This window comes from Patagioenas fasciata, chromosome 8 (assembly GCF_037038585.1).
Source record: "Patagioenas fasciata isolate bPatFas1 chromosome 8, bPatFas1.hap1, whole genome shotgun sequence".
Taxonomy (NCBI): Eukaryota; Metazoa; Chordata; class Aves; order Columbiformes; family Columbidae; genus Patagioenas; species Patagioenas fasciata.
This window is the reverse complement of record NC_092527.1, coordinates 11,983,010-12,008,201: the sequence shown is the minus strand read 5'-3', so window position 1 is coordinate 12,008,201 and position 25,192 is coordinate 11,983,010. Positions and strand designations below refer to the sequence as shown.

The 25,192-nt window shown below is 41.2% G+C and overlaps 1 protein-coding gene across 4 annotated transcripts in view; it reads left to right on the top strand.

Moving 5' to 3' along the window:
• Positions 1 to 25,192, top strand: part of PHYHIPL (phytanoyl-CoA 2-hydroxylase interacting protein like) — a 64,074-nt gene that overhangs the window by 13,135 nt on the left and 25,747 nt on the right. The window contains exon 1 of one of the 4 annotated variants that reach the window (XM_071811712.1): positions 10,901 to 11,145. The exons of 1 other annotated variant lie outside the window; for it this stretch is intronic. In XM_071811712.1, coding sequence (XP_071667813.1) covers positions 11,040 to 11,145 — 106 coding nt within the window. In that variant the 5' untranslated portion in view covers positions 10,901 to 11,039. Of the gene's footprint in view, positions 1 to 10,900; positions 11,146 to 22,849; positions 22,942 to 25,192 lie in introns of those variants that run through there. 2 more of the 4 variants (XM_065843568.2, XM_071811710.1) reach the window with 2 other exon arrangements.

The following is a 25,192-nucleotide window of genomic DNA, read 5'->3' as shown; positions in this document are numbered from 1 at the left end:
CAGGCTGTGGAGCTACCACATAATAGGCTGGAGAACTGACCCCACTCTCCGTTGCCTGTCTTGCAGCTGCACGAGGGATTGCAACCTCAGTTTGGGAACAACTGGCTGAAGGAGAGGCAGCTGGCTGCTCTGCTCAGTTCTAGTTTGAGATGAACAATTTTCTGTGGAGGTCACTGGGAGCTTGACAGTATAGAGAGTTCAGACCACCATGCCTAGAGAGGGTGGAGAGATCCAAAATGAGAGAATAGGGATAAGACCATACGTTCTCTCTAAAACTGGTTGCATGATCTATTTCAATCTGAATGTATTTGTCCACAATGTGTTTTTCCCAGTAAGATACAGGAAGGAGGTTTTTCTCCAAGATGAATTCACAGTTTGCATAAAGCTTGCATAATATTTCCATTTAGATAGTGCTGTCAGGCAGTCATTTTAACAAGCACTGAAAACCCTAAATCAACTGTAGTGTAATCCCACTGCTTGCTCCTGTGTCTGTATTGACACTCCTGGCATCTCCCAGGCATTTGCCTTCTGCAGCTAAACAGCAACACCTTAGGAGTGAGCACCTTTGTCCAAACTGTCTGCTATTTAATAATGCTTGCTGATAACAACTGTTCTCATAAGTTCTAGATGTTATGGTTTCAAATGCTGAAGCAGCGTGCACCAAAATAAAACCAAGACCCAGACAGCTTGGTTTTCTGCACATTAGCCATCATCTTCACTGCTTGTATTTTTAGTTGATTTTTTGCAAGTTTTCTTTAAGAAGCAAGTTTTCAAATACCTGGTGAGAGTAGTGGGGGAACCAACCTTTGCTTTCACAGCAGGGCTTCCCAACATGTGTCTCATTTGTCAGTAAGCATCAGTTATTGCTCCCAAGCATGGGAAGAAACCCTGAAAACATCTTGGAGCATCTTCCTGTGTTTTCTCCCTGAATTATTTGCTGTCACATTTTTATTAGACATCACCACTCTGTGCTGAAAGCAGGAAGGTTTGCTTGCAATTCAGACAGAGGCCAGTCGTGCATTTTTGGTGTTTGTGATAGCCCTGTTATTAACTCCTGAGGGCATAAGACTTAGTGGTCAGGCTATAGATAGCCTATGGGTCTGATAGCTGCTAATCTCATTAACTCTCAGTCTTAGCTTGATTTATACTTCATTTGCTCCCCCTAGTTTACAGTAACATATTACTCCACTCCAAGAAAGGAAAAAAAAACACAGAGTAGATGATGAAAAAGTGATCATGGAGCATTTTTGCTTTGGCCTCAAACTCTGTGCAGAGAATGGAGGATTTGGATATAATTTAGTGCCACTGGCACTCATTTCTATTGTACTATTAGGCAAATGTGAATAGTCCTTGGTCAGTGCTAAAGAATTTCAGTTTTCAATCTCTCCTCAACTTCACTCTGTGCCATATCTGCCTTTTCTGAATAACTTCACTTGAACAAATTTTATGAATGTAACCACACATGTAGTAATAATTTTCTAGAGTTTTTGCCATAAATGAACATTTGGCTCTCATCTAAAAATACACATGGGTTTCAGTACTTTCTTAATACCAGGGCTAATTCATTCCTGTCAGGAGCTGTTTAGTAGTACACAGAAATTAAGAGAGGTTTGTGCTCAGTTTTTGTATTGCTTTAGCTATATCACAGTAGACGTGGGTATAATTAGGCTGGTGCAACCTCTAAATTAATTTGATGGAGCTACAGCTATAAATTATGTTTAAAAGGCTAGTGACTGTTCTAAAAACGTAAGGAAATAAACTGTAGCAGTGTAGCTATTACCCATGTGGAATAGTAGGACTAATCTAGATGACTAACATTTAAAATACCAAAACTCTGTACAGCTCCACCTTATACCATTACTTTTGTTGCTCTGCTGGATCTACTATTCTGAAACTTTTATGTCACTTATATGCACAAATTCATATTTCCACAGCATGACAAGGAATACGTTATGAGACTGATAAAATCCATGAAGACAGCTTCCTTGTCTAGTCGCAGCTGCTGTAAATAGTAATGCTAAGGACAAGACACCAGAAAATTTAATTTCACTAAATAAAATCAACCACTTCAACATAGAAAGCAATTCTTTTGCTATTCTCTACCTGATTTCCCCTTCCCACCCCAGAAATGGCCAGGTGGATGTCATGTGGTCAAACCTAAAAGAGTACTGTCAGTGGCTAAATTGAATTTATATGGAGATACATCAGTCAGAATCTGGCATTGAGGCAGATGGGAGTGGGTAAGGTTAGACTAAAAATAGAGAAAAATAAGAACTAAGAGAATGAAGAAGAAATATACTGGTAATAAAAGAAAAAAAAAAAAGAGAAATAACTCTAGGAAATTTAATTCTTAAAAAAAGCTCAGGTAAGATATCAAGTTAGCAGTTAGCATGGAAGAAAAAGTGGAAATTGGAGAAAAATAATTTACAGATGATGGGCTTTTGGTGCGAGTTTGGCAGGTCGTAGGTAAGCAGCGATCAGACAAGGCTGAAAATAGACCTGTGTTCCATCACACGGGAGTCACTGTCAGACCCTGGTCATGAGGCACCAGCTGTGCTGGGTAAATGATGGCTTGTTCTGCCTGCCAGCCCTGTCCCTGTGAGCATGTGTAGATTAAACCCTCTGAACTTCGGACAAAGAGGTGAGGGGCTACTGTAAGCCTGGCTAGGAGAGAGACTTGTACTGGATTTGTTTGCTCTTCTCATTTCTCATTTGACAATTTATGTCAGATTATCAGAGACGGCTGTAGCAAAGATATAAGAACAATTCAGGAGGTCTTCACAGAGGATGCTTCTCAGGATGCTTTTCTCCCACAGCTTCCCATAGAATCAAAATAATGCATTTCCTCTGGGGCAGCTCAGAGCGCCTACAATGAGCTCCCATTGAGACTTTCTGCTGAGGATTTCACCACTCCCCACTGGGTGTGGAAAGATTCTAAGGCAAATAAGCTCCTTAGGCTAAAGGTGGCCTTTGCAAGTATCCTCCTGTGCAGCCTGGTTTAAGAACCAGGAGCAGGGAATCGGTCACCAGGAGATTTTGGGGTCAGGGCTGATTTTCAAGGCTCACAGAATGCCACAATCCCCCAATGAATTTAAACACTCCGTGGTACTGCATATGTACAGCAACTGGAAATCTATAAGGATTGCTATAATATCAATAAATAACATACTGCAGGGCTGTCATGTACTCAGAACACAAGTAACGGTGATGTGATATCTTTCAGAGCAGAACATGGTTTAAGTAAAATGCTTGTGGATGTTATTAACAAAACGGTGCTATAAACTAACCATCACTTTATTGTCTGTGTACTCTCTCTAATCTGCCTGTATGTGGGTGCTAAGTGGGCATGCATTCCTACCAAAAACATGTAAAATGCAGCTCTTAATTGCCATTTCTAATGTATTTCCTTGTTCAATTTTAATAGTGGATCACATATTTAAATAATCATAGATCTGAAAGACAGTATAAGAGCTTGTACTAAGTGACTATGAGTCAAGTTAGTGAAATTTAAGACTAGTATCACTACAAATCCAGGCTTTGAGCCAAGACGAGGGAATGTCTGGGTGTTCCTCCTCTCATTCATTTAACATAATTTTCTTTCTGTTTCCTTAGTAGTTAATTAGCTGTGTTCATGGTAGCAGAGGGGGGTAAGATAAGGGAGTCTTTCCTGTCTTGTCATGTCACCTCAGTCAGAGTAGATCTTGATGGTACAAAAGCTGACAGGCAGCAACATTAATCGGGAATGACTATCTTCTGTGCTTATGCAAAAAGCTTAAAGCTCTGTAGTTATAAGAAAACTAGATCATTAGATGACATTGAGGAACTAATCAGACTTTCTTTATTAACTTTACGGTTTACTGAGCTATACCTCTTTCTTGGCTGTCTTTGAAGAGTTCTGACATCATCCAATGAAATTATGTAGTATTATGAGGAAAATGTGATGCACAGAATTAGTTAAGAGAGTTTGTGGAAAGGGGAAGGGCAGTAGGAAAGACTCCAGAAGATACTGTAATGGGAAGCCAACAGAAATGTGTCTTGTTCCAATAAAAATGGGAAACACTGAGGAGAAAATGGGTCACTGTGGGCTACTTAAGCAAGTAAAAGTAAAACATGAACTGCATTGGAAACTGGAGGGCCACCAAAACAGGCTTTTATATTCCAAGTTTAGTGCACGTGAGAAAACAGGGACAGCATGAGGATACACTGAAACAGCTGCCAAGAACTTAAATGTAATATGAAGAGACTATGACTCCTGAAGGCACAGTAACACAAAATGACTTGACCAAGAAAATATTAATTGTAATTAATTTGTAATATGGAGATAAATTTTGAGACCAGTTCTTATTCCCACTAAAACTAATTGGACTTTTGCCATTAAGTTTATTGGGAAAGAGATTAAACTTTGAATAATGCCTTGGTTAAGAAATCGTTGATGTAATTGTGATCTGCAGGGAAAAAGTAACTAAGAAATACATAATGAATATCATCACTTGAACAAATGCATTGGAGGTGTCCCTTTGGGTATTTATGGAACTGATGGAACAATTGGTGGCTGAAAAAACCCATAGAGAATTGATGAAGTATCAGGAGACTAATGAAGTGTCAGCATGTCACAAGTCTTTAAAATTTGAATTAAGAGTAACTATGGAAACTATTGTCTTATGGGCATGGCACCAAATTGAAATAAATAGTATAAATACTAAAGCAGAAGGGGAAAATGTATTCATGCAGAAGCAAATAGAGACCCAGATATGACACAGGTGTATGACAGCAAACTAAGCTAGACAAATTAAAACATTTATCACTCTACTTCTTTTTAAGATGAAGCCAGAAGATTAGTAGAGTACAGAATAGCATCAAAACTTTACAAAGGCATTTGATGCTCTGTCGCATAATAACTTAAGGGACTTACCAAAACAAGTCAGCTTGGGCTAAAATTCACTAAAAGGTACCACAGGCTGGCCAGTGAACTGCAGACAGAAAGCAAATCTGAATAGCAGTCAGCATTGTCAAGGATAAGCAGCCAGCAGTATCCTTTAAAGGTCAAGATATGGTCCAATATCTGGAGGATAGATAAAGCACTAATTAAAGTGAAAATGATACTAAAGTAAGAAGAATGAGTTGTTCTCTGGGGATACTATGGATCTAATAAAGTGAGGCTAAACTTAAAAGAAAAGCAAATTAATACATGATAATGCTAAGTATTAACAGCACTTTGTGCTTATTAGGCAACAAATAAATTTTATGAAGCCACAAGTACATTATTTTTGCATGTGAAAGAATTTGTCTTTCTTAAATGCTTATTCAGGCTTTATAAAGCTGATCAAAAGATTGAAATTTGGAAAGCAGCAGCATAAACAGCATTAATGAAATGATAATTTGCTTGATATATTTCTGTTTATCTGAGAGGAACATTTCTTTTTAATTGTTTGCATTGCTCACAGTAGGTTGGGAGTTGCTCACCCAGATGGTACAGTTGGAGGGCTCCAGCCTCTGAAGCGTTTATGATGAATGAGGACAGCATGGTGGTGGGTGGCAAGGATGAAGGTTACATACCAGGGCATTTCCTTGACTGTGCTGGATCAGACTGAAGACCTGCCAGGCCCAGCATAGTCTCTTTAGCAGTGGCTGAAAATGGGTGTTTGCAGAAGATGAAGAGCAGGACAAGCACATGTAACAGTTCTCAGTAACTCTTCCCCAGGCTCTAGTATTGTTTTCAGATTGGGGACTCTGAATTAGTAGCTCTAGAGGATTTTTTTCGGTGAACTTTTCCAGCCTCTTCTTGAACCAATGCAAACTTTTAGCATTGACACTATCCTTTGGCCTTACAAGTCTAACACTGTTACTAATACTACCTCCTTCTGCTTATTTTGAAGCTGGTTGCTATTAACTGCATTTGACACGCTCTTGTACGAGGAGACTTACCAAACAGTCAGACTTTGGCTACCCTGTTTGTGCTACTCGTGCTTTAGTGAATTTCCATCACATATCCCCTTGATTGCCTTTTTCACAGATTAATTGTCAGTAGCAGCCTGGCTTTTCCCCATACAGAAGCCATTTTCACATCATACTATACAAAAACCTACAGATTCATGAGTAGGTCCCCTGGCATCAGAAGTCACAAGATTACCTCAGAATTGTATCTTTGATGTTTTAAAGTATGCTTTATGGCCAATTATATCTTTGATGTTTTAAAGTATGCTTTACAGCCTTGCAAGAAAAGCTTGAATGCATGAACTAAATGCAATTGCTGAAATGAATTCTTCTTAACAGGGAAGGAGAGACATTTTGAGATGTATGAACTACATACATCTCACCAGACAGTCTCTGAAAATAGTGAGGGCTTCCCAGCATCATGAGCTATGTCAAAGCAGAAAACAGCAGACAGACCCCTTCCCAAGAGAGCTGCGGCCTGGCTGCTGGTCTCAGTGCCAGGGTGCCTGGCTGCAGTTCTTACCTTTGCAGAGAGTGGGAGAAAGAGGGAGAAAGACTCACTCCAGAGGTAAGAGTAAGCACCGCTGCTCTTCCTCGGATGTTCCTGGGAAAAAAGAGGGGACCAGTGCCATCATCCTTCTTGTTTGAGCATTTGAGGAGGCTCTTGCTTTGCTATCTGAAAAACTAACAACATAAAAAAAAACCCACAAACAAGCAAAAAACCACAGAGGTTCCCACAGAGATCCTGTGCCTAGAGCTCTAAATTGTCACACAGCAATCAATCTCCGCATAGAAAACAAAGCTGTGTTGCACTGCACATTAACTGTACACAGTCACAGCCTTCACTTAGGATCCTAAATCTTATTTTTGTCTTTCTCTCACCAGTGTGTGAATTTTACTTCAGTCCTATGGCGTTTCAATAATATCTTGCACACAACCCTTTGCAAGTATGTGCCTTTGCATGCTTGCAGCACTGACATGTCCACTGAAGACAAAGAATGACTGTGAAATTGCAAAGCATTTTTTTCCATGAAACTTCGGGAGTTAGTTGCTAAGCTTAGTCAATGCTCCTTTTAGGACTGATCCAAAATGGTGGATTCTGATTTTGACCCTTTCGTTTATCTGTCCTTTCATATTTTTTTGTTGTCCTCAAAAGTGCCATGTTAGTAGAAAGAAAAAAAAAAAAAGCCATCTTTATTTCCTTGCTTGTTTTTCTTTCCTGAAAACTGTGTCTGTAGCCTTTCTGCCTTCTGCTTGCACAGTCCACTGAGCAATAACACAAGTCTATTTTATTCCCAAGTGGGAAGCAAGAGCTGGAACTTTGAGTCTTGTTTAAGTCTGAGAAAGGAGCTTTCTTTTATAACTTGCAAATAAAAACCTGCTAGTGTGAAATACAAAAGTGTTTTCAAATAGGAAGAATGGGGTTGCCTTACAGCTCTGTGCTGTATTCTGCTGCTGTGGAACAGTTTTCCCAAAATGAAGCACAGCACAGGTGGGGCAGAACTTTGTAATGGTGTGTGAGTTTGTTTGTGGGGAGGAGAGGAGCACCTTTTTCTCTCACTTTTATGGCTCGAATGAGGTTGTGGGTTTTAGGAAAGAAGCCACATGTGTCTCTGTCTGTCTGTGCCTGTTTGCTGTGAAGTGGCAGCCCTGCAGCAAGATCCTGGTGACCTGCCTGGGGGCTGTGAATGTCAGGCTAAGGCACTGTTGAACCTGGCCAGGAAATGACTGTGTGTCACAGCTCATGTCTCCTGGTACATGTATCGTGCTAGACAAACGCTCTTTCTCTCTCCTTCTGTGAGGTTATAATAATAATAGAACCACTCTTGTTGAACTACAGAAATTGGTAATACTCTATTTAACATTGAAAGTGCTAAAGGTTGCGGTTGTGGCAAATTCTTTGCAAGCTTTTGCAGTTCTAAACACATGATGCTGTCTTGTCTCTAATGTTGTGCTGCCATTGGCTGACTTCCCTTTACATAATGTTTACCCCTATTAGTGATATGTGACTTTTTTTGCTAAACACTGTCAGAGATAATCCATCACGGAATAAACTTTCCGAGTATATGCTGATACTCTGTCATCCTTTGGCACAAAAGTAACTTCTGCCTCAGACATGCTATTCCTTGTTAAGATAAGCAGAGTACAGTTCTTTCGGGTAAGAAAAACACCAAGAGGGTATGGTGTGCTTTGAAACTGAAATACCTAGGACTAAATTCACCGCAGAATGATTGCGTGATGGAATCGCATCTGGGAGTAATTTGAGCTTTAAAAAATGTTGAGACTCAGCCCAGGTGATGGGAGTAGCGATTGGCTGAGGGAAGCATGAAGTGTGACTCTGCAAAATGCTGTCTCAGGCAGGTCCAGCTTGTTTCATGCTTCAGAAAAGTAGAGCTATGGAAAAAGGTTTCTCTGCTCTACTCTTTCACTGAAGTCTGCCAGTATTTGTAGAATAACCAGTCTTTTCTTAAAAAAAAAAAAAAAAAGTGTAATGGTGTGGGGAGATAAATAGATAGAGCTCAGCCTGGGGTTATTGCTAAAAGGCAGCTGAGAAATGAGAGGTCTTGGAAGAACTGGAACACCCCCAAAGCTGTCTGCCTTCAAAGAGCTATGCAAAATCCACCTGTTCTATAAAATCTGATTTAGGTTGCATAGAACAAAATGTAGAGAAGAGAAAGGTGTATAAAATAGAGGCAGAAAAAATGGGAATTCTCTCAGCATTCAAGAACAAGGTCTGTTTCAAATGGACTTTATATAATGTTGTAGCAAAGAAGTAGCAAGATTGTGTGAGCTTCTGAGGCATCTGCCGCATTGTGGAAAGGAATGAATGTGGAACATGAGGCTGTGAGACTAAATACACCGGCTTCAGAGACAGACATTTTCCAGTCTTACGTAGGAGGTGACTGTGTGCTACGAACAGTTGCAATACCAAGGAGAAAGGTTTTGCTTCTGTGCAAGAAATGAATGCTTGTCAGAGCCAAAATTAAAACCTGATGAATGCAGTCTCATCCTCTTTCATTTCTTCCCTCTCAGACTCTACATTTGTCCTCATTCTGTCTGCACATTCATTCATATATTCCTCTGCCTTCCCACCTCCCCATTGACTCACACTCTCCCTCCCGGTTTGTTATCACTTCCTTTTAATTTTCTTTTCCTTTAGGTTTCCTTCCCACTCATTCAATTTCTCCTCTGCCTGACCCCTCTGCACACATTTTCCTTTAGTGGTGGAAAAACGACGGAAAGACAAAGAGGGGGGAAAGAGAAGATGAGCAAGGAAGGGAGGAGGTGAAGAGGAGATGATGCAGGAAGGGTTGTCAGCATTGCAGTTTCTCCCCATGCTGCACTACAGATCCTTGAAGGTGCTGTCAGAGTCAAGGCTCCTAAAATCTGTTTGTTTCTCCCAGGCAGCAGCACTTGACAGTGGCTTTGTGAAAGGTAATGCCAGAGCTCAGTTCCTCAGATTAGTGTCCTTAGAAACCATCACAGAGAACAGAATAATCCCAAAATCCAGCAGGCAGCCCATCCCTGAGTGACAAACATCTGGCTATGTGTGGAGCTTGCTGCCGCGCCAGCTCAGTGAGGACGTGGTGGGAAACTGTGTGGCTCTTGGGACTCCAAAATGGGAAATGGGAGCTTTAGGAGCGCTCTGGACTTGCTGCCATATAATACTGGCCAAGAAACACTGCCTCAAGCTTTGTCAGGGATCACTGTGCAATGAACCCGTGTTTCTCAAAGCAGCTAGTGCTGATGTCTCAAAATGGATGGCCAAATGTTGCCAATTTTGGTTTAGTGAACCAACAAAGGTACCATCAACGCTTATTGTGATTTGCGGCAGGAAACGAGCTGACACCACTTTGTCTGTAGCCAAGCATGATGAGCTTGATCCCCATGTCATTCTGTAAAGTGGAGCAAGTGCAGCACTTCCACAGCCCCAAGGCTGCTCCTCCATCAGCCCCCAGAGCTGAGGTGGCAGCTGAGCTGTCGCACCCACCAGCCCTGCAGTGCTGCACAAGTGTTAGGTTATTCTCCTGTTGCTCTTTATTGACATTTTCTGGCCCCGTTCTTGCTCCTGAAACAGTTAACTGAGATGGAATTGTTTCTCTCTGTTTATATATTTTTTTTTTTTAATTTTTTTTTTTTTTCACAGAAGACTGGTAGGAATAGCATTGTTACACTGCAGGTTCTTTCTCATTTCCATGAAAAGAGCAGGAGGGAAGTGTGCAGGGCAGGTAGCCAGGAGCAACTCATTCCTGTGCCCTGTCCTGCCACCCTTAACCTTCTGCCAGCTTTTCTTCTTTTCTGGATTTAACAACAGATAATATTTCTTCAAATTCCTGCGTAATTGAAGGAGCAAAGTTGAATGCACGCAGCCCTTACAGTTCAGTGCGATTTGTGTTTGTGGTGCACTGTGTGCTGGGGAAGATCAACAACCGGTGGGGTATTGGGGTTTTTGTGTTGATGCGGCTCCCCTCAGGTCGCAAGAACACCTCGAAATAAAGCGTGCAGGCCGATTGTTTGCAGGGACGGTTCCCAGCGCCGCCACAGCCGGTGGATTTTAAACCCCCGGGACCTCCGGTGCGCCCGGTGCCGGCCCGGCGGGGCTGTGCGTGCCCGGGAGGTGCCGGTGCTCACCGGGGAGACTCGCACCGGCCGCTACTAACGGTCGCCGCGTCCTCGGGGGCCTGCGGGCTGTGAGGGGTAGGGCCGGGCGAGGCGGCTGGCGGGGCCGGGGAAAAGGGAGGTCAGGCGGCTGGCGAGGCTGCCGGTGGCGGGCAGGAGCCGCTCGTCGCCGCCGCGGTTACATAAGGAGGGGTGGGGGAGGGGAGCCGTCCGAGCCTCCGTTTTGACGCGGCGGCGGCGGCCCCTTTAAACGCGGAGCCTGGGGTGCGATGAGCGCGCGCCTCTCTGCTGCCCCCTCCCCGCCTCACTGCGGTGACAAATCCGCTCCCGCCTCCGCCGAGCCCAGCCGAGCCGAGCCCAGCCGAGCCGGGCGGCGCCGGGAAGCGCTGCCGCGCGGCTCTGCACCGCCCGCCCGCCGCGGAGCCCGGCCAGCCCCAGCCCCAGAGCCCCCGGCGGCGCCACAGCAGGGAGCGGCGAGGGGCGCGATGGAGGCTCCGCGCCTAGCACACACCATGAGCAGCCCCACGAGCCCCTGCGAGGAGGTGATCAAGAACCTGAGCCTGGAGGCGATTCAGCTCTGCGATAGGGACGGTAAGTCCGGGCTCGGCAGGGCTAATCCCTGCAGACGCAAGATGCTGTTGCCCTCATGGATGCTAATGCAAATTAATCCCCGCGGCGTATGGTCCTTTGTTATCCCCCCTGTATTTGTAGGTGCAAGTGTTCCCCACCCCTCCCGCCGCCGCCACATTCCTGCCATTGAGAACAAAAGAAAAAAAAAGAGAAGCTTGCACCTTGCTGGAGGGAAGGGAGGGAAACCCGCCGCTCCCTAAGCCATGCTTTGCGTTGCAGTGCGTTTACCCCTGGGCGAGTCTGCTGCACAACCCTGCTCCTGCCAGGAATGGACGCCGGGGTTGATTCTGGGAGAGGCGATGAGGAGAACTAGAGCAGGCGCCGCAGAGAGTCCGAATCTAGGGACAGAGTAGTGGCCCTGGTGTGTTTTGTTGTTTGGTTTTTTTTTTGTTATCCGTGATCTCCAAACTCCTTTGTATTGTAGGGCAGTTCCTATGCTTAAAATACAGAGACAAATCTGCTGGCTGGCGCGGGCTAACGGCGAAACTTGGTGTCGGTGGTTCATACGAGCGATAAGGCGGGGAGTGGACCGAGCCCGTGGGTCGGGGGGAGGTGGCGGGGCCGGCGGGCCCCGCGGTTCAGCACCGCGGACAGCACCGCCCCGGCGGCGGGCTCGGGCGCGCCGTGGAGGGGGCAGCAGTGACCTCGGGGGGCAGTGACCTGGAGGGGGGCAGCCCTTCCCCGGGAGGGCACAGCCAGAGTCTCCAGCTGCTGGAGTTTGGTGTGGAGATGGAGGATCACCTGGGTGGAAGCAACCAGATAAACGGAAGGTGGTGATGAGGGGCAGCCGAAACAAATTTACGTTCTTAAAACAGCACTGAAAGATGACTGTAGTAGGAGAGGGTGATACCATTTATGCACAGCTATGAGTAACGATACTAAACAGACAAAACTGATAGACAATGAAAAAATATTTTCTGGTGGAGTGGCACGTAATATGTGCTCGTCCACTGGCTTATTCTCATCTTCTCATTTGATATAGTATTATCAAAAATAACTTCTCATTTTTGGATGCAAAATGCGCTTTGGTTGTGGAATGTATTTTACCTGGTAAATATACTGTTGAGGGGAGATATTGTGTTAGTGGATGGTAAAGCTGAATTAATGAAACAATTTCCTTGTTGTGAGTGTATTTTTGGAGCATAACTGTTATAGGTGATGGTCAGTCTGGCTTTATCAGTTTTTTTTACGAATTAGTTGTGACCTGGGCAGACTCGGTGTTTGAAATGCTGGATTTTTGTAAGCACTTTATTTTTCTTAAAATATACAAGAAATTGACAAGACATTGAAAAGTCTTTTCAGTAGTTATTTTTTAACACTTCATTGAAAATGCTTTAATTTTTTTTTTTTAGTTCAAATTAAGATACAATATTCATGTCTGCCCACTCATGTCTAACTCACTGCCTAGAGAACTTGGACTATGTTTGTAGTAGTGAAGGCTAGACTGTTCTTTTGTTATGGCAATTTTCATGCATATTTCTTTTTATTAACAGTAGAGATAAATGAAAATAGATAAGTCATGCAATCCTTCATATTATTCTACTCTGAGTAATTATAGTGAAGTACTCCACGTTAATCATTGCAGACTCTACTTGGCTCAACACACTAGTTAAGGAGTGCTCAGTTTCTGTGGAATAGTGTCATACAGACAAGCAAATGGGAGAATGTAGTATATGGTTCGCTGGAAGACAACAACTTTCTTGTAGATCTGGTTTTACAAACTAATCTCATCAAGTAAGCCACTATCATATAGCGTCATCCCTTCCTACAATAGATGGTTGAATTTCTGAAGGAGGCACCTACATTTGTCATGTACCAATAAGCAACTCAGTGCCTAATTTGGCACAAGACCACACTTGAGCGTACTTCAGTATTTCCTACAGATGGCACTTATGTATCAAAAAGCCTGTTTTTAAGGGGAACAAAAAACCAAGTGAGCAAAGGTTAGGGCATTAATCCTTCTAGGCAGGCATGCCAATGTACATGCAACATGTTTAGATCCCAAATAGCATGCATGGGAATAGTTAGTGCATTTATATTATCAATACTTACAATTTATTTTAGAATATCTTTGTTGTAAAGGATATAGTTGTTAAGGTGATATGTTGGCATTACTGAAGTTAATCAAAGTTTTGTGGTAAATACCAATATATAAGCAATAGTGAATTAAAAATATGTTAGATTTTCACATTTTGGAAGTGTCCTTGATCTCTAAGCTGTTGTAGCTGTAAAGGCAACCGATAGAATTATAACATCATATATCCAACTATGGTAAATTCTGCAGCACACTTCGTTTGGAATTGCAGTCAATGCTGCAGTATAAACATAAGCAATAATAGAATGTTTATACAGATACCAAATAATTTTTCTCATTTTCTAAGAAAAGGGAATTAATATTGATACATTTAGTAGTCAGAAAACTGGGTTATTTCTCCTGTGGAGGTATATGTGGGAGCCAGAAATCCCAAAACTGGAGTGAGCAATTAATAATATAATAACAGTTCATACCTTTTTAGATTTTTTTCTGTGTTTTTAATTTTTCTTTTCAATGTTGTTTTGCAAACATCTTCATCTCTTTTAATGAATCAGGACCATTAAGAAAACTTACAAATATCAAATGAAAACAAATGATACATTTTGGAGATTTTTTTTTCAATAAAAACGTCTGGTAAGATTATTTTAAAATGAATGCAACATTATAGAGCCAATTATCAACTCTTATTTTTAGCCCTCTCTGTTATTTACAAATCTATCTTGCATTATTTTTTCTCATCATTTTGGGTGGGTCTACTAGCACAGCTCAGTATTATTCTGTTGCACAGTCTAAGATGTAGTTCCTTAGAGCTCTGCTGAACTCACTTTGTGTATAGGAAAAAGGGCATATTTCCTTTGCCATATTTCAACATTGTAGCCATTTTACTCTAAACTTAGATCAGGAAAGAATGTTTAATCTGTCCTAAAAATGCTGGTGACCTTTCCATAAAATTTGTGTTAGCCCTACCTAGGGATTAAACCTTTAGCAGATGGATGCCCTTTTTGTCCTGAGCAGGCCAATTCTATTAAAGTATATCTAAGTTCAGAAAATCACAAGCCTTTGAAAAAACTGTACTTTTCACAGACTTGCTGCAACTCTCTTGGATTTTAGCAGCTCTGTTTCCTGGAGCTACACACTGTGGAGGGGCAGCGCTCCCCCTACAGAAGCTGCACTTGTGCTGCTGGGTCCTGCCAGTGTGAGAGCAGTGATGCTGGCATCTGCTTCCCCTGCTCTTGGGGTTGGCATGGACAACTGGGTGGCAGAAGACACCTGTCAAAATGCAGAAAGGAGAAAAGCAGAGCAACAAACCTTCAGTGAGGATATTGGAACTTGAGAGACATGGGCTGGGGAGAGGGGCAAGAAAACTGGCCCAGAAGGCATGTGGGCTTGGTGGTAATAGAGACTGAGGCAGTAGGGAAAGACTTAGAAGCTGGGGATGATTGTGAGGATTAGATTGAATGGGAAGACAGAAGTGGGCAAAATGACCCTGGATAAGAATAGGAGAAAAAGATGGAGGAGCAAGAGACGTAATTCAAGTTCAGGCAGGATGCCTAGGGAAGTAAAACTGTGAAAAAAGATGAGGAGGCGTTCACCCAGATGAGATGAATTGTATGAATGAGGACAGAATAAAGACTGGGAAACTATTAAGAGTAAACCTGGAGGCATGCCTGCAGAGACAGAAAGTACAAGAATGTGCAAGGTGGAACTGGACAGTTTTGACCACAGAGGTTAGGAGTAAAGGAATGGAACTAGGACTTGCTGGGCAAAAAGACTGGGACTGAAAAGACAACCTGAGGAATGAAGAACAGCACTTCTGAAGTGTGACTGGGAAGTAGAAGCAGTGCAGGGCAGAAGTGGCTGTGTTTTGGTGTGGCAGTTGGAGAAAGGTTAGTGAGTATCAGCATGTGGCATCTTTTAAAGCCACACATGAGAACCATGATACCAAATTCTCCTTGTTCATTTGCCAGCAAAGAGGTCTAAAATCCACCGACAAAGTGTGACATCCATTTTCAGTGCTGATTTGTGTGAAGTTTGGCAGTCTGGTACGGCTGATGGTTGGCCTCTTAGCTCAAATGGTAGCACCTGTGCCTCTTGCTATGCACCTACATGTTCCAGCACAGTAGGTTACCCATCTGAGAACTGATATGGAGCCACATGTAGATTATTTTTCTTTTTTTTTAGTTGTCATTTTGTAAAACCCAATGAATTTCAGACATATAATAGGCTGTTAAGATTACGAAGTTAAGCACTCAAAGCTAGGAAACAGTGAAAGTTTGATCCTCTGTGCAGAACCGGCATGGTGTTGGGATGTTTATGTTGTGTGGTGAATACGGGGGAAGTTGAAAGATATATTGTAAGCAAGGTGGGGGAAGAAATAAAGGAGAGATAAATTTAGTTCTATCCTGGAGTCTATTCCAGACTTTCTGTATGGAACTGAGCAAGAGCTACCTGCTTTTCAAAGGGGTTTGTTACTTGTGTTTCTCCTTTTCTGTATTATTGCCTGTTCTCCTAGAGATATTTTCAAAATAAACTAATGAATGTTTGTTAAGCAGCCAGGCACTGTAGTAGCCTTGAAAACCCTTGAGGTACATGGAAAATTCCATGAGGAAATTCATAATTTTGTCTTCAGAGAAGAATATGAATAATGTGTAGCAAATAAGTTCTGGGACTACACACTGAACAATAGCGAATTGCTGTTACAAGAAAAATAGTTCATTATGTACGCACTATTCATTATGTATGCTGAATGAGTCAGAATTTATGTGGAAAAAATAGTATGTAATCATGTAGTTAAAGACTATAACATAATCTGAACAAACAAAGGAGCCAATTTAAGGTTATTCAAGTGTGCTTCATTCTGATGTTTTCTAACTATTGATGACTTAAACTATACAGTCTCACTAAAGTGCTTTTAAAGCTTTTTTTGTGTGTGTGTGTGCTCACTTCATGTATTTGAAGACAGTATTTGGGTATCAGGATCAGAACCAGAATTAGCGTCTTGGCCGGTTTCAGTTGAATGAGTCAATTTCATCACCTTCCAAATGCTTGACACCATCAAAATTGTTTAGTCTAACAAGCTTGTATAAAAGCATTACATCAAACAAGCTAAGGTGTCATTTCTGTCTTATGTAAACAGCTTGAATCTGTGGCTTTCCATGTTATTTGAGCATGTCTCATGTTTTCTTATTTATTTTACAGTTTATTATTATGCTGGATTTGCTGGAGCATTCTGAAAGATATTTCTTGAGTTTATAACTGGGAGTTTTCATGCTTTTATCATGTACACATTTTCCTTTCAAACAGAAGGGATAAAGTGGCATCGTGCAGTCTCTGCATGCATTCTTCAAACCCCTTTTTTGGTATTGTGGAGCAGTATCACTGCTATTTTTGAAATTTTATCCTGCAAGTCTCAGAAATGGGGAAAAATTGAATTTCTAGGTGGAATCCTGCACGAAGGTCAACTGAGAGATCCAATTTTCACAGTAATTCTTACGTGTCCTGAATGGTTGGACTTGCATAGTTGGTTTGGATGTTTGTTTTGGTTTGGTTTAATGTGGGGGTTTTTTGTGGGTTTTTTGGTTGTTGTTGGTAGTGTTTGGTTTTGTTTGTTTTTTTTTTTTTAACAAACAAATGAACGAAACTGAGAGTTCTGAGCATAGGAATAAACAAATCGTATTTTTGTACCCAGCATAACAGAGAGGTGCTTGTAACTGTGATCGAGGCATGTTTATTGTTTTTATTCCTCTCATGTTTATTGTTGTTTTTCTTCCTTTCTCCAACTGCAAGTTTGGAGGTTTAAATTCAGTCTCTTCAAAATGCAAACTTTTCTAGGGCTTGAATGATGGAATGGCCAACTAAGAAATGTATTTCTTCCATAACATTTCATCTAACGTGACTGAACTTAAAAACAGTGATTTTTTTTGTTTGTTTGTTTGGTGATAAGGAATAATGCTGCTTCAGGTAAGAGCTAAAATCTAGTACATGGCTCCAGAAGCTCTCTTGTTGCAAAGAAAAATACTTGCTACTGTTTTAGCTCTATATTCATGCCAGAGACGAAGATTCTCACATGTTATATTCCTTACTGTTAGGACACAGATAAATACTAAATGGAGCCAAGCAACTATTTTGAAGTATTCATAAATGATCTTTAAACTGTGGAAGAGAAGAACACTAGTGATTTGGTTGTCTTTCACTTCAGCTCATGGTTGCAAGTGTTTTATCCTGTCTTGTTTTGTATCTTAAGCAATGACAACACTAATAACTAGGGAGGCTTTGCTAAAAACTGACTCTTCAAAATCCCTGTGTCAAGAAATGTAGTCATCTCCATTCCTCCTTTATATTATTTGATTCTGAGAGTTATTTTCCTTCTTTCTTCATCCCTCCTTGTCTTCTTTAGAGCTTTATGTCTCAAATCTGTTTAATTGTTTATTAACTAATTTAACTGGCAATGACCAAGTTATATATTATTAGTGATTTAAATCTTGCCTGGTATTCTGTTTGTGCCCCTATTGATTCAATTATTCTTCACTGATTCTTCCTGGTGCTATACACTGATATTACTAGGTTGAAACTCAAATATAGAATGTGGGCTTTGTAGTTGATTTCTACTAATTGTTATAATTAAGGCTTTTAAACATTACTGTCTCCCGTGCATGTCCCTTCTTCTTTGTGTTTGTTGCAGGTTATAGTTCCCAGACACATTCTTTTATTTATTCTGTAACAGAATCCATTTTATCATTTTCTGCCTTTGTTTATAAGCCATCTCACGCTTGCAGCTCCTTCTGTTTTAATGTTGTCTGCAATACAGAAATGTGATCTTTCTTTCCAGATCATTCATAAAGATCCTTATTTAGCTTGGAACTAGCCACAGGCTCTATGGTAGCCCAAGAGACACCTGAACTTCTTATGCTGTTTTTCTGTGTAGCAATCTCATTTCTGTCAGCCAGTGTTCAGCCCTGCAGATCAGGAGTTCTTAATAAGTATAATGGCAGGAGGAATCATTTAAGGAAGAGAAATTTTATTCCCTACAGCATTTGAGAGGCAGGAATGCCAAGCCAGCTCCTCACTTAAAATTTCATATATCTTCTGCAAATCTCAAAGACAAACCCTGTTTTTCTTGAGTAAGAGATAAGCCATTAGTATCCTTTCCGTCTGTTTCATCTTCCATCTTGAGATAGATGGAGCAGTTTTCTTCTCAGACTACTAATCTGATGGCTCTAACACCTCTGGTAAACTGTGTTCTGAGTTTGCTTCTCCCAATATGCTATTTGCCCTGCAGTTATGCCTGTATAATCTAATCAGGGTCTGCCCTACAGGCCACTCCAGCTTTTACAGCAGCTCTCCAGTGAGGTCCCTACTCCCAGAGTCGTGTCTTCTAGAACAAGCAGAATATTCCTTCTGTCACACAAGGCTGGGGGAGGAGAGACTATATCACATTCTTATTTAGAGTTCTCTAGTATTCCATCATTCATTTTTGAATGGGTGTTCAATTGTCTCCAAAGACTTGCTGAAGCTAATCTTCCTGACCTTGGATTTTCCTTCTGGGACTTCTCTGCCTCATTAATTTTCCATTTTTTTTCCCTCCAAAATCTAGAAAGATCTCATCCTTTACCAATTCCTTGTAATTTCCTCCACCTTTTATTATTCGTGGTGTCTATATAGCAGGTTTGGAGGCCGTGGCTTTTCTGAATAAGGTAGTTTTCGATTCCCTTTGTGCTGCTAAAGTAGAGCCAGCATATTTAACCACAACTGAGAAGGTAATCTTTAAAAGTCCTTGCAGCCTGGGTTTGTTTTTCTTAGTCCGTTTGGTACAGTAGGTACCTCTGCTGTGCTGCCAGCATGCATGGCCTTTTGTGCTATATGTGACCTAGAAGGCTATATTTAATCCTGGCTGAACACAGCCCAGAATCATCCACTATGTTTTTTCTCTTCTGATAGAAGTTTTAAGCATTTTACTTGCAGACTACTTGCTTCAAAAATTTATAAACCTGTCTGAAAAAGTAGTACTAAAATTGCCAATACGTGATACTGTGGTGGGCTGACCCAGGTGCCCACCAAAGCTGCTCTGTCACTCCCCTCCTCAGCTGGACAGGGGAGAGAAAATATAATGAAAGGCTCATGGGTTGAGGTAAGGACAGAGAGAAATTGTTCACTGATTCCTGTCATGGGCAAAATAGACCCAGCTTGGGAAAATTAGTTTATTATCAATCACATCAGAGTAGTGTAAAATAAAAACTAAATCTTTACACACCTGCTTTACACCCCTTTCTTCTGCCCGGGTTCAACTTTACTCCCAATTTTGTCTACCTCCTTCCTGCAGTCCGTTCATCACACACTGGCTCTGCTGCCCCTTCCTTCTCATAGGAGGACTCCTCACACTCTTCCCCTCTCACAGGAAACAGTGTTCCACAAACTTCTCCAATTGAGTCCTTCCCACGGGCTGCAGTCCTTCAGGAACTGACTGCTCCAGTGTGGGTCCCCCATGGTGTCATAAGTCCTGCCAGCAAACCTGGTCCTGGACTCCTCTCTCCACAGTCCATAAGTCCTGCCAGGAGCCTGCTCCAGTGTGGGTTCTCCATGGGGTCATAGCCCCCTTCAAATATCCACCTGCTCTGGCATGGGGTCCTCCCTGGGCTGCAGGTAGAGATCTTCTTCACCGTGGACCTCTCTATGGGCTGCAGCGGGACATCCAGCCTCACCATGGTCTGCACCACGGGTGCTCAGGTACCTGGAGCATCTCCTCCCCCTCCTTCTTTAATGATCTTGATGTGTACAGAGTTGTTTCTCTCACGTGTTCTCATTCCTACCTCCCCTTCTTAAATATGTTATCCCAAAGGCACTACCACCATTGCTGATGGGGTTGGCCTTGACTAGTGGTGGGTCTGTCTTGAAGTCAGTGGTATTGACTCTGTGAGACATGTGGGAAGCTTCTAGCAGCTTCTCGGAGAAGCCACCCTTGTAGCCCCCCCGCTAGCAAAATCTTGCCATGCAAACCCAATACAGATACATGGATAAAATATGTCACTGTGTTAGGAAAACATGAACAAATGCAAGATTTACAATGTTGCAACTAAAGAAAGCTCTGCTCCAGGATCGTGTCCTGTGGTTTCAACACTAGGTTTTGTTACACGGTAGAGCATCCTTTATTTGACCTTGAAAATGTTGCCTTCAGCACAGAAGGTTTGCTTAGAATTTGTTGTAGTGTTTGTAGTTGGATCAGTTTCCGTAGTAGTGTTTGTAGTTGAATCATTAATCAGTTTTATTTTATTGTTTTCCCAGTGTTCTTGTTTTATTTATGCTTGAATGAACAAGCTGTTTTGCATGACTCTTTTTAAAAACAATTATTACCTATACTGTTTTTGTAACCTAACAATGTTTCTCTGAGCCTTGACAGTTCTAGCTGCTGCCAAAAAGAGGAAACCTTAAAACCAGTTTGGTGTTACTCTTTCATTCCTGCACAATGGCAGAAAGTATTATCAGACTCACACTCTTTCTTAGTTCCAAGTATAGAGTGGCATCTAGAGTTTATTTCTTCAATACTGTTAAGTCAGACACAGCTGGCAGCTCTAGAAGCATAGTTTGGGAAAATCCCATGTTAAGCTTTGTATATCAATGCACTCTCATTAGGAGAATTCTGCAGTTTGCAATTGTCAGACACATCCCATAAATTTATTCCCTGAGCTGTTCTATTGGCTTCAATAAGACTTCGTGTAAAAACAAATTTGCGTTCGCAACATTGCATGATTTAGATCTTACGACAACTGTATTTTCCTGTATCTTATTTCATACAGATAGGCATCTAATTTGGAATTTCTCTCTTTAAGTTGCAATTTGTTTGGATTTTGTCTACCTTTAGTTTTGGGGAAGAAATAACATTTCTAAAGTATTATTCTGTTGGGATTTTTTGCAGTTGGGGTTTTCTGCAGTTCACTTCTATGTGTAGTCATAGTTGAGCACATATGGCCTTAAAAATCAGCAGGATAAAAAGATGTTAAAAGGCTCTTTCAATCTTGACCAGCTATAAGTACTGGTATACAAATATCAGTGGAGTGATTCATGCTGTGTCCTTGGTCATTTTAATCCAACTTAGATAAAGGGAAATTATACATAAGGGATAAAATCAAGAACAGAGTGTGCAGCAGATTGTATTTTAATACCACTAAGGTGCATCTGATGACATAAAGTAAATATTATGTACTTACACTTTTATGATGGAATTATGCTGGTAATTTAATATGAATGTTCAGCAGTAAAAGTGGCTTTCAGAGCACTGATGTTTCTGATGAAGTTCTAGCCTTTACACTTTCAGTGGAATTTCAAGGTATATCTCTAATCACAGGAAGTGAAAATCCTCAAACCTATCTGATCACTGAATTCATTGTATCATGGAGAATACGGGAATTTTAGCCAGCGTTGCCTGTTCTCTGATGACACAGCTACCACCTTACCCTTCATGAAAGGACAGGTTTGAGCAGTAAGACTTCATATGCAATTTATTTGGATTGTCTCACCTCTGCCAATGTGTAGAGGTTGCTTTCTCTTCTCGCCGAGATGGAGGCACCTGAAACTCCAGGTACATTTCTTTGTTTCCTCCGTCAACTGCTCTGTACCATGCTGTCGAACCCTGATCCACGGAATATATTGCTTCTGTACTTCACTTTGTCACTCTGTTTAGGTAGCATGGAGTTCTTAAATCACACTTGATTTACAGTATAGCAGCCTTTCTAGAGCATGAATGTTAAATTTCAAGTTTTGTGACATGTCAGGTAGCCAGGTGCTCCAGCATAACCTGTGTAATAGGAACATGTCTGGTGCTCTGTGCTTTCTCATAACTGTACAAATACAGGGAAGACAGAATCAGCTCCCACATGTGAAAAATAAAATACTGATTCTCCTCCTCCTTTTTTTGTATATTCTGTAATGTTCAGCTGGTTTATGGGTTGTTTCCTTGAGCAAACCATTAGCAAACTACCAAGGCTGTCTGGCGAGGCTATCAGCCCTAATGCAGTTGTGTAGCACTTGAGATGGAAGCCATAGAGTGAAACAAAATTCTTCAGTATATCTTGTTATGCTTGTTATATTTAGCCCTTATAGTAGGGAGTGTGAGTTGGAAAGAGTTACTTGGGATGCTTTTGAATGCTGTAAATCTAAAAGATGAAAAAATGAATCTAAATATGAACTATTTTAAAGTAACATAACTCTATAGGTAATCATTCAGTTTTGTGTTAGCATGATCATGATTGATAACTTGTTATGATCCAATGGCTGTTTGATAGCCTGAAATATAAGACTACAGAAGTCTTTGTAATGGAAAGTATTTAAAGTATTCAATTGAGCTGTTCTTTTTAAAAAAATATTTCTGGAACTATTGAAGACCATGGCATCTCAAACTTCTTCTCAGTAAGGGTAACAGACACTGGACCAGGCTGCCCAGGGGGGTTGTGGAGTCTCCTACTTTGGAGACATTCAAAACGTGCCTGGACACACTCCTGTGTAACCTCATGTAGAGGTTCCTGCTCTGGCAGGGGAATTGAATTAGATGATCTTTCGAGGTCCCTTCCAATCCCTAACATTCTGTGATATATTGATTATCTCCATCCAGAATGAAAATAATGCTTCCCTTCTGAAAGCACCCAGAGGGATGGATGGCATATTGTACTTCTGCAGTTGAAAGCTCTTCTTCAAGCAGAAATAAATCCAGATTCACTGGAGTACATGGATGTGTAAGTCTCTACATCTAGCAAGGTGACTCAATTTCAGCCCTTGTTCCAAGGCTGTTTAATGTATCATCATCACTGCCAATAACCCTCTTCTGTATTGTAGAAGAAAATACAAATGCTGTTCACTTTCTAAATCTGATGGTTCAGAATTGTAATAGGTTTCTTTTAACTTCAGTTTGAGTTTTCTCTTCTTCATTAGACAATCTTCTTTAGAGAATCTACATAAGACACCTGTTACAAATGCCTTCAGGACAAGAAAATGATGACCCCAAATCAAGACTTTTAATAAACCCATACAGTCTATATGCTATCCAATGTCTGAGTGAGGGGTGAATTCTAACATGGCAAAAACTCTGCTTAAAGATTTCTTCTGACTACAGTGTTCATAGCTGTGTCAGTTTTGTACTCTGGTATCTGTGAAAAGCTTGAACTCATGGTAGCCTTCCTCTTGATAGGCAGGATCCTCTCTCATTTCTGCATGCTTGCCTGCTTTAATGGAACTGGCAGCAACCTGAATTATATATGAGCTCTCTACACTTGTCAGAGGTTCAAAAGTTAGTAGCAGTTAACCAGTGGCAGACTCACATCCAAAGACCTTGACTATGTTTCGTTGCCCTAGGAAACCACCTAAAACTGAAGCAAAACAGAACAACTTCAGCTCCTGCCAAAAAAAATCTCTCAAAACCCCTTTATCCTTCATTTGTCAGGGTCTGATAGAAAGTCTGAAACCTGCATAAAAATTAAATAAAAAAAAAAATTAGTACAAGTTACAGAGTAGAATTTCCTAAGCTATTGTAAATTTATAATACATTTCAAATCACAGTTAAGAAGCACAAAGTGGTGTAAAACAGAGCCAAATCCTATTCCTTACCAGAGATCTGTATGAAGAGCACACAGCAATTACCAGTGCGCTGAAGCAGAGAAATGCTCATTCATGCTGCAGACTGGCAGGAGGGTATTCTGTGAATTTCAGAAGCCTATTCATGCTGAGCACCCTACTTTCTCAAGAAAAAAATGCTTAGTAAAAGTGTATACCCCAGCCCTGAGTTCTCCCTGCTGCCCTTCAAGTGATGAGTTTTGCCTTTCTCTCTGGGCTTCCCTTTGCTTGAAAGAAAACTGGGTTTTAAATGAAAATCCTTGTGTGATCAAGGCAGACAAGCTGTTAGGTCAAATAAAAGCTCATGTGAATACAAGGTTGCTGCTCTTTGCTAGATTTGAACTCAGACGACTTAACTTGAAGTAGAGAACACATTTTTGGTTTTCATTAAGACACAGCTATGATAAATGGCACAAGCTGTTGCCAGCCAAATAAGAATGAAGTAAACAAGTATGAGCGTGAGGTTCACAGCAATAAACTGAAAGGACAGTGTTTGTTTGACTCTCTTTTGTTTAGTGACATGTGAAAACACAAATTATGAAAGGCCACTCACTTCTCTGCTATACAGTTAATATAAAAAGCAGTAAAAGATTAAGACCCTCAGTTACACTGTGTTAGATGAAGAGCATTGGAGCAATTAGGCCAGTGACCCAGAGCTGCATAACTTGAATTGGAATCTGGCCCCAAGCAACTTGTCCAGGGTCATACAGTCAGTGCCTTCATCTATGAGGTCTGTTTTCTGTTGTTATTAGTCTTGGAGACATAGGCAGTTCCACCATCTCAGAGGCTGCTGTACTTGTTTATTCATCGGAGGAGCAAAACCTCATGCCATAAGAATCCCCAGATCCCTTCCTGCTCTAAAATCTGCCCCTTTAGTAATCAGCAAGGTGGGAGTCTGCTGAAAAATGTCACTGTTTTCTAGCAAAACAGTACTGAGAGAGCATCCTCCCGAAAATACACTACGAAATGGTTCTGAGTGCAGTGACAAGTATGGTCAGGATTTCATAAGGATGCATAGATACCTGACAATGCAGTCTTCTCGTGCTAAATGAATCAAGTACATGTGACAGATTGATCTGCTTTTATAGTAGTGTTTCTGATGTAGTTACTTGCTTTCAAAAATCTGGAATTCCATATAATTGAAGGTATGCATTATATGCAAATTCTAGTATATGTGTCTGTAAAGTTCATTTTAATTTTTAAATGACATTTAAATTAAGCTAGAAGATGTTTTAGAGCTTTTTACATCCGTTATTACCTTCTTTCCTTTTCAGCAGCTGAGAAATGCTCATTTTAATTAAAATTTGGTTTTGAAATGCATCTTGTAGTCAACACATGCTGAGAAGAACCACTTACCACCCATGTACTGTAAGCTTC